General features: G+C 49.4%; 2 protein-coding genes across 2 annotated transcripts; one reads left to right on the top strand and one right to left on the bottom strand.

The window, feature by feature from the left end:
• Positions 1-278: 278 nt before the first annotated feature.
• On the bottom strand, positions 279-1,561 carry N7517_000193 (uncharacterized protein; the record flags this gene model as incomplete). The annotated part of the gene is made up of 3 exons (XM_056717923.1): positions 279-1,083; positions 1,134-1,415; positions 1,470-1,561. The coding sequence occupies 3 exons, from the start codon at positions 1,559-1,561 to the stop codon at positions 279-281; spliced, it is 1,179 nt and encodes a 392-aa protein (XP_056582058.1).
• A 2,482-nt stretch (positions 1,562-4,043) lies between these two features.
• Positions 4,044-9,152, top strand: N7517_000192 (SNF2-related protein; the record flags this gene model as incomplete). Its single annotated transcript, XM_056717922.1, has 5 exons — positions 4,044-4,309; positions 4,362-4,937; positions 4,993-5,748; positions 6,194-6,421; positions 6,491-9,152. 5 exons carry the CDS (start codon positions 4,044-4,046, stop codon positions 9,150-9,152), a joined length of 4,488 nt encoding a protein of 1,495 aa, XP_056582057.1.
• Between the last annotated feature and the right edge of the window lie 78 nt (positions 9,153-9,230).

Below are 9,230 nucleotides of genomic sequence, written 5' to 3'. Positions count from 1 at the left end.
ACCCACTGCCGTTGTTGGGTACCGGGGAGCTCTGTGGAAATGGAGGTTGATATGCAATTAAAGGGGGTGAACTTTTGTAGGTGTGTTCCAAGGAGAAGTCTCTAAGAGATTCCAGTAGATCCCTCCAGCGGGTACAGGAATCTAGAAGTAAATATGTACAAACAAAATTAATCACAATAATTTAGGACGGGGGGTATCAAGCCCTGGGAGACTTCGTGGATTCGTAAAAAAGAGACAAATAGAAAATGAGATCTTTCTCAGTGTGTAGTAAGAGTCGATTAAACATCCTCGCGCGTACGGGTAATATGCGAAGAATTCGACTCATAATCCGAAGGCCGCGAGTCACGCTCCACGGTAACGGTAATATCCTGACGAATGCGCAAAGCACGGGCGGAGCCGTCGTCACTGCTCGCATCGCGCTCCTCGCTAGGCGAGAGACTGACATCAGAAACAGTCGCCTTTTGCGGGGTAATCGTTGTTGTGCCCTCGAATTCCTGCATGCCGAAGTCTCCTGATCGGGCATGACTGGGCGGTCCATAGGGAGGCAGATTCGAGCCGCCCTTGCTGGTCCAGGGCCCGGACTTGTAGCGGTCGGTGCCGCGCTTGGAGCCTCCGGTCCAGCTCTTGAGGGCAGGGAAGACGTCGCGGAGAAGTGACCAGATTAACGGCAGGTTGGTGACCAGGATAGCGACGGTTGCCTCGCGGAAGTACCAATTCATGTAGACGTAGGAGATCAGAGACGGGACGAGGCAGTACACCTTGTTCAGGACGGCGGCGACGATGACGAAGATTCCCATGCCGAAGAGGATCATCAGGATCATCTTTTGCTTGAGTGGGACGCGGACCTGGACTAGCATCGGGATGGCGATAAGGAGCATGAATATATCGGCAGAGATTGAGATGCAGCCTTGGACGATTTCGTAGTACTGGTAGGACGAACATTGGTAGTCTGGCGCTGGTAGGACGGCCCAGTAGTCTGTTAATGGGCGGCACATCAGGAAGAGAGACAGTTCGGTTGCGACAAATCCCAGCGCAACATAAATTGCGACATAGTTGATCCAGCGCTTCTGCTTCAATCCTTCACTGTTGGCTGTTAGCGAAGAGAGCAGGCTCTAAACCGAGGTTCAACATACGTGATACGCGCATAGATCACCAACATGCATGCTTTCAAACTCCAGACGCAAAGAATAAAGGAATGTTCCGACACAAAGACCCATTTGCTACCGCGCACTCGTTCGTCGATAGATTTATCCGTCAACGACAGCTTGTCCTCCTCGGTCATGAGATTCGACCCGCCACCGGAAGCGACTTGATTTAAAGCGACACATAGTATCGTATACCAAAGTACTGCGAATAGCATAAGATAGTCATCGACCTGGAGATTGCGAATGCCTAAACGCCGAACACGAGCAACGCTATCAAAGCTCTTTAGTGGATGTTTGGATATTGGATATTCAATTGATACTCACAATCGCAAGACGGCACTCAGTACTCCGACGGAATACAGAGCCCATGTTTCACGGGCGAATTGCACCGCGAACTGACCCCCTAAACCAGACATTGCCCCCGGCCTGTTCGAATAGAGGTTAATAGGGATCCAAGGGAGAAACGAGAGTTAAGAGGCGCACTCACATTTTCTGAAACTAGCCGGGATATGAGATACTATGTATAGGGTTGCCAAGTTCCGATAGGGCCCTGCATACGTCGATGATCACGACAGGGGTATGGTTCGAAGCGTGTTAGAACCTTCAAAAGTATGATAGATTCTAAGTATGCTGTATGGTAAGATGCAGAGAATAAAACGCCAATCACTCAAAGATAGAGAGTAGAGAATAGCGATTGGATAGTAGTGGGGGGCATTTGATGGCGAGTGTTTCCTTGGGCGAGATTAGTTTGGGAAATTGACCTCATTGCTGCATTCTGATTTGTATCTGCCAATTTTGTCACTGGTCCACTTTAGGTACCGCGCTTATGGAATTTTCTCTGATCCCTGTGAGACCTGGAAGTTTTGCTGATTTATAGTTTAGTAGTCTTTTAACTCCCAAATGTTAGCCAAAAAAAAATTTACTTAGGACTATATACGAACTATAGCCATAATCTAGTGTTACCTACTACCTGCTTGACTAGGCAAGAGGATTATATGAACACGTCGCATATGTAGATTACTATACGAAGTACCCAATCACCAAGGTAAAACGCCTAAGCGAAGATTGACATGGCTCTTTCTATCTGGAGAGGCCCACTGTGGAGGTGATCAGCCAATATTCCAAGGTTCGCGAGGAATTCAGTAATTACTATACAAGTCCTATATTGTAGAACATCCAACAATATAGCCCTGGAGACCTTTGATTTCGGATCTATATACGGAGTTAGCGGTAGCTGAGGTGATAAACTGTAGACTTTACTCAAATAGGATGACCTGCCAGATCAGGCAGTGAGTTTGCCACTAGCTAGAAGTGTGAAGAGTGGGGGCCATATCCATGAGACACTGATTGACCCGAGGCCCTTGAGGGAATTTTGGAAACAGGGCGGATCTTTGCTTGGTACGGAGGTCTCCGTAATCTTGGGGGGGACCCGCCCAAAGGCGAATTCTATGTAGTCGTTATGCTGTACGGAGTACATCAACTAGGATATGTAACTGGAAGATATTTTGGAATAAACTGGTATTACAGGCTTCGAAATATATCGGAAGTAATGTGTCATAAATTATTCTTTCTCTGCGCTAAACTCTAACAGCCGGAGCAAATGCCCTTATTAAGTTCTTGTGCAGGGATACTAAATTAGTTCATTAATATATGAATGTTAGGCTATAGCACTTAATTAATTTAGAGGCAAAAACCATCGACTAGAGTACGCAGTCTAGATCACTGTGCCCACTAGATCTGAGGCTAAAATCGAAGTCGCCTCTGCGCTCTCCACACCTCAGCTGAACTATACTTCCGGAGAACGTTCTGGTTTGAGGCTAAGAGATCCGGAGTCTCGATTCCGATATGCATTACACCGTACGGAGTAGGTAGTTTCTAATTGATGAACTCTCATATTGTGGCACTGGGTCTTAAGTGGGTAGAGTGGCCGATTTAAAGCTGCCAAGCCCTAGATTGCTATGTATACCCTGTCCGAGGCACACCCCGGTCGCATTAGCTTGACAAACATAGATTGTTTGTGTCCACCTCAAGTATTCCGTATATTACTTGACATTATCATTAGGAAGGTGGGATGTTTTGTACTCCGTAGATTTACCTGGATTCACATTTAGCTTACATTTACACTTTATCTTGCCCCTGGTTACCACCTGGGCAGGCACTATGCCTACTGTTTTTGAGGCTTGTCTCACTTGCAAATGATATGGTCTCAATTCAAATAGGGGTACGGAGTACAGAGCACATACTAGGAGAATATAGTCTCTAATATGTATATTGTAATGTGGGTACGGCCTACTCCGTGAAAATCTATGTTTATGTAATGTATGCATTCCACCTGGGCAATTGAGGAACATGAGTGTGTGGACATCTATTTAGAGTACCGAACATTAAGAAGAGTCTGGGGTGACCCGCTAAAGAGCCCCAAATGTCTTATCTCCCCAAAAAAGAAAGAAGTAGAGATGAAGCCAAAGTAAAAGATAACGAAAGGACACTAAGGGATGGAATTTTCTTTTCTGTTGAAGCTCCCCTTCTGGGTTAAGCGTAATGCAGCCTTTATTGGGAGAGTTTCCCGTTGGAGTACAAAGGGTACATCCCTCTCCGGTTTCGCCCAATGGAAACTCTGGGGCGACTCCACTATGAACCAGTTAGCCACCGAATGATGTTTCCCTGTGAATGATGATTGGTTGGAGATTGAGAAAGGTAGGGTGGGGCCGGGATGAATTCATGGATTGTCGAAGACTTGATCGGCCCGTGATAATATACCTTGTACGCTGCTTTTGATCCCTTTTTCTTAACTTCATCTCTTCCCATTTCATTCTTCACGGGAGGTGTATTCAGGAAAGCCCTTACTCATTCTTTTTTTAGTGAGGTTCTAGGGATATTCCCAACATAAGCTCAAATATGTCGGGGAGTGGGATTTATTCGGAGAAGGAGGCCAACTACGTCCCTGAGAAGGAAATTACGCCTACACCGGATTATACACATGATGGCCCAGTGGATGGAGAGCTTGTCAACGCCTCAGGCCATCGCCAAGAACTTGAGCGGAACTTTGGCCTGATCAGTATCTGTGCTGTGGCCGTGACCACTGGTAACACATGGATTGCCCAAGGTGGTAGTGTCGTTGTGGCTCTACTCAACGGTGGACTTGCAGGAACTATCTACGAATTGTAGATGCTCCTCCCTACCAATCTAACAAACCAAAGCTAACCCCTTGTTTAGCATCGCTGTATCTATCTGCTATTGGTTAGTCGCCGCATCGATTGCCGAATTGGCATCGGGTATGCCCTCAGCCAGTGGTGTCTACCATTGGGCAACTATCACTGCGGGGAGCAAGTACGGTCGCGTGTGCGGATTCTACGCTGGATGGTGGAACTGCCTAGCTTGGATTCTCGGCGCTGCATCAATGTCTTTGATCCTGGCTCAGCAGACTGTGGCTATGTATGCATTGATGCATCCCGGCTTCTCACCCTCGCAATGGAACGTTTTTCTCAGCTTCCTCCTCTGCACCTGGACTTGCTGCTGCATTGTGCTGTTCATGAACCGCTTCCTACCTTACATTGGAAACCTCGGCATGTTCTTCATTCTCGCTGGTGTGTTCGTTACCATCGTCGTGTGCGCTGTGATGCCTCATGTGAACGGTTCTGGATATGCCACCGACAAGCTCGTGTGGGCAACTTGGGAGAACGGAACCGGTTATACCCAGCAAGGATTCGTCTTTGTGGCTGGTATGCTCAACGGTGCTTACAGCGTTGGAACCCCCGACTGCTCATCTCACTTGGCTGAGGAGATCCCCAAGTCAGTGACATTATTTTCCCATTCCCTCGTTATAAATGCTGACTTCAACTTACAGGCCGAGCCGAAATATCCCCAAGGCTATCCTAGCTCAGATGGGTGTCGGCTTCGTCACTGGTATCTGCTACATGGTCGCAATATTCTATTCCATCAACGACCTCGACGCGGTGAACGACCCGAATACCTTCTTCCCCCTGGCTGAGATCTATCGCCAAGCCACCGGTTCCCATGGTGGCGCTCTCGGTCTCCTGGTCGTCGCTTTCCTGCCTACCTTTGTTACTGCCTGTGGCTGCTACATCACCGCCGGCCGTACGCTTTGGACCATTTCTCGTGACGGCGCCACTCCATTCGCAGGATGGCTTGGACGAATCAGCCCCAGGTTCAAGAACCCCTTCAACGCTACCCTGGCCTGCTGTGGCGTTATCACCGTCCTGGCGTGCATCTACCTTGGCTCCACGACCGCCTTCAGCGCCTTTGTGGGATGCTTTGTGCAGTTGTCCAGTCTTTCCTATTTCATGGCCATCTTCCCTCACGTTTTGACCCGCCGTTCGTCCTTCGTCCCTGGATACTTCTTCATGAGCAACAAGATTGGCTACGTCGTCAACTCCCTGTCCTGTGCTTATATCATCGCCTTCGCCATTATCTTCTGCTTCCCTTACGCCCTACCTACTGATGCCGCGTCAATGAACTATGCCAGTCTGATGACTGGCGGTCTGTCCATCTTCGTGACCGTCTGGTGGTTCATCCACAAGGGCTCCTACGTGGGCCCGAAGCATGTCCCGTTGACTGACAAGGCCTTGGCCGATGATGCTCGGTAAATTTCCTTGGAGGGGAAGGTTGGGAGGTCTGCTCTTCGTATACAATTTTGCTTGATAGAGGTTTTTCTTCGCTGCGCGGCTCTCAAATGCCCTTTTTCATGATGCGACTTAACGTTATATATACCTTGTGTACATTTACATTTGTGTCGGGCTTTTTACGACTCTATACATAGCTACTCTAAAATCATAATTTATATTCATTTGGCTAATCAACTTTTTCTTTGACCAAGTACAATTTCTATATCAATATTAACAGCTAAATACTTACTCTGTAGACCAAGCCATCAAGGCCCAGTCCTTTAATCCACAAAACCGATATATTAACTCACGTGATCACGCGTCCCGCGCCTGTGTCGCGTCCTCATCCCAACGCAATCCTTACCAATGAAAAAAGACCAGCACAGCCATGGTCTTCAAACCCTTCAAGTCCCCTTTAATTAGGAATCCTGCTACATCATCTACCGAAATTCCCGAAGAGCCCAGTCGTCCTACCAAAAAGCCCCGCCTCGAGGACGAACCAGCACCCAACGATGTGCAATCGACACCAATAGTCAGTCGAAAGCCACTCCTACAAGTCAACAATCGAGGATCAGACAGTACGACACAGTCACCAGGTGGTGAATCGACCAAAGATGATACATCCGACGAAAGATACTTCAATGTTCTTTGGTAGGTCTCCATAACGTTGATCCCTCACAGGGCGAGTACAAATTAGACCGAAACAGCTAACCCATACAGGCGCAAACCAAGCGCCAAAAAGCATAAAACATGGGACGGAGATGGGATCCTCTCCACACGCGGAGAATTCGTATATCTACGAGACATTGCCGGGAAAGAGATGGGACGGAAGATGCACGAAGCCCGCCTCGAGCCGGGAACAACTTTGTCTATATCCGGCAAAGAGGTTGAAATAGACTCTGAGATGTCGCGCAAGGAATACCTCTCCGGCCGAAAGTTCCTGGAAGGCACGAAGCCAGCACCTACCTCCACGCCGGACCCGGTGCCCACACCGAAGAAAGAAGCCCTCCCCGCTCGAAAGAAGGGCGAAGTACGCAAACCCACGGCTGCTGAGCGGACACAGTCCCTCAAGCGCTCGCTGGCTCTGGTTACCAACCCAAATGCGAACCCTGGAAATGCACCGGCGGCGTTTGCCGCTTACAAGGCGCCGCTGCTTGTGAATACGGTTGTTCCCAAGGCTGCGGGGAAGGTCATTCCGCGTCATGACCCCAAGGCGGTCGGTGCGTTGGTTATGCCACGGCCGAAGTCTGTGCCGAAGGGGAGGCAGGTTGTGGATGTTGTTGTCGATCCTCTCTTGACCAAGAACTTGCGGCCGCATCAGCGTGAGGGCGTGAAATTCTTGTATGAGTGTGTGATGGGCATGCGGTCGTTTAATGGCGAAGGTGCCATTCTCGCAGATGATATGGGGCTCGGAAAGACTTTGCAGACTATTGCCCTGCTTTGGACTCTGCTTAAGCAGAATCCTGTCTTTGAAGCCCCGCCTGTTATTAAGAAGGCATTGATCGTGTGTCCTGTCACTCTTATCAATAACTGGCGGAAGGAGTTCCGTAAGTGGCTCGGCAATGAGCGCATTGGAGTTTTTGTCTTTGATGATAAGAGTAAGCGCCTTACAGATTTCACCAAGGGCCGGTCTTATAGTATCATGATTGTTGGATATGAAAAGCTCAGAACGGTTCAGGAAGCTTTGGCGAATAGTTCTGGAGTCGATATCATCATCGCGGACGAAGGCCACAGGCTCAAGACATTGCAGAACAAGAGTGGTCTAGCGATCCAGTCGCTCAGCGCCGTGAAGAGAGTCATTCTCTCCGGCACGCCAATCCAAAATGATCTGAGAGAGTTCTTTGCAGCCGTCGACCTTGTTAATCCAGGGCTTCTGGGAACTTTTAAGTCCTTCATTCGGGATTTTGAAACCCCAATCGTTCGCAGCAGACAGCCAGAAGCAACGAGAAAGGAGATTGAAAAAGGAGAGTCCAGAAGCGAGGAGCTGCGAGAACTCACCTCCAAATTTATGCTCCGCCGAACAGCAGACATTCTGGCCAAATATCTCCCCCCGAAGTCCGAATACGTTCTCTTCTGCAAACCAACCCGCCCTCAAGCAAACATCTACAAAGCCGTCCTCGCCTCCCCTATCTTCCAAACCGCAATGGGCAATGCCGAAAGTGCCCTGCAGCTCATAACAATCCTCAAAAAGCTCAGCAACAGCCCGTCCCTCCTAACTACCAAGAACAACGACAACACCCCTAACGAAACAATGACCGCCCTCATCGCCTCTATCCCTCAACCTCTCCACCGCCACCTATCACCTTCCTCCAGCGCAAAAATCCGCGTCCTTGACCAACTCCTCGACACAATGCGCAACAAAACAGACGAAAAAATCGTCCTCGTCTCAAACTACACCTCAACTCTCTCCCTCCTCGCGACTCTGCTCACCTCCCTAGGCCTCCCCTACCTCCGCCTGGACGGAAGCACACCAGCTCAGAAACGCCAAGGTCTGGTAGACGACTTCAACCGCCTCCCAGCATCCTCCTGCTTCGCCTTCCTGCTCTCCGCAAAAGCAGGCGGAACAGGTCTCAACCTGATCGGTGCGAGCCGTCTCATCCTCTTCGATGTAGACTGGAACCCGGCAACAGATATCCAGGCCATGGCGCGCATTCACCGCGACGGCCAGAAACGTCCTTGTCGCATCTACCGTGTTCTGCTCAAGGGCAGTCTTGAGGAGAAGATCTGGCAGAGACAGGTTACCAAGCTTGGTCTTGCGGATAGTGTTATGCAGGAGAAGAGTAATGGTGGTGCGCAGTTCTCGGCTGCTGAGCTCAGGGATTTGTTCAGGCTTGATGAGGACAGGGCTTGTCAGACGCATGAGTTGTTGGGTTGTCGGTGTGGTGGACGCGGCGTTCAGGTCGATTCTGGGGCTGCCACGCCTGCTACCGTTGATGACGGGAGTGGGTCTGAAGTTGATGATTTGTCGGATCCTCCTTCTGACTTTGATGACGAGGATGGTGATTATGACTCGGATGAATCGCTGCCGAAACCTCACACTCTTGTCAAAGCTTCTGAGGTCGACATGGAGAAACAAGAACAGTCTATCCGTGACGGCTCTTATCGTGCTAAGATGACTGGGAAGGGGAAGAAGGGTACGAAAGAGAAGGAAGGCGATACTAGGAGTAAAAAAGATACGATGCACCAGTCTTTGGCTCAGTACGCACACATTGACCCAACTCTGCTTGCGGCCGAGTCCGATTCTAATGCCGGGGCTGGGGCTGAAGATGTGGAGCTTGAAGCTGCCATTGATGACGATGTGTTGGTTTCTATGCTGAAGGATGAGTGTAACTTGATTGGGTATGTCTTCAAGAAGACTAATGGGGCGGAAATGAGGACCTAGAAGACTGCTCTGTATCTCACAACGCTGGAATGCCCTTTGAGATGACATATGTGATACATGTTCATGTATTTGGACTAT

The sequence above is a fragment of the Penicillium concentricum genome, assembly GCF_028827145.1.
Source record: "Penicillium concentricum strain IBT 3081 chromosome Unknown utg000001l_segment0_segment0, whole genome shotgun sequence".
Classification (NCBI taxonomy): Eukaryota; Fungi; Ascomycota; class Eurotiomycetes; order Eurotiales; family Aspergillaceae; genus Penicillium; species Penicillium concentricum.
The sequence above is the reverse complement of the archived record's forward strand: the minus strand, read 5'-3'. Positions and strand labels throughout refer to the sequence as shown.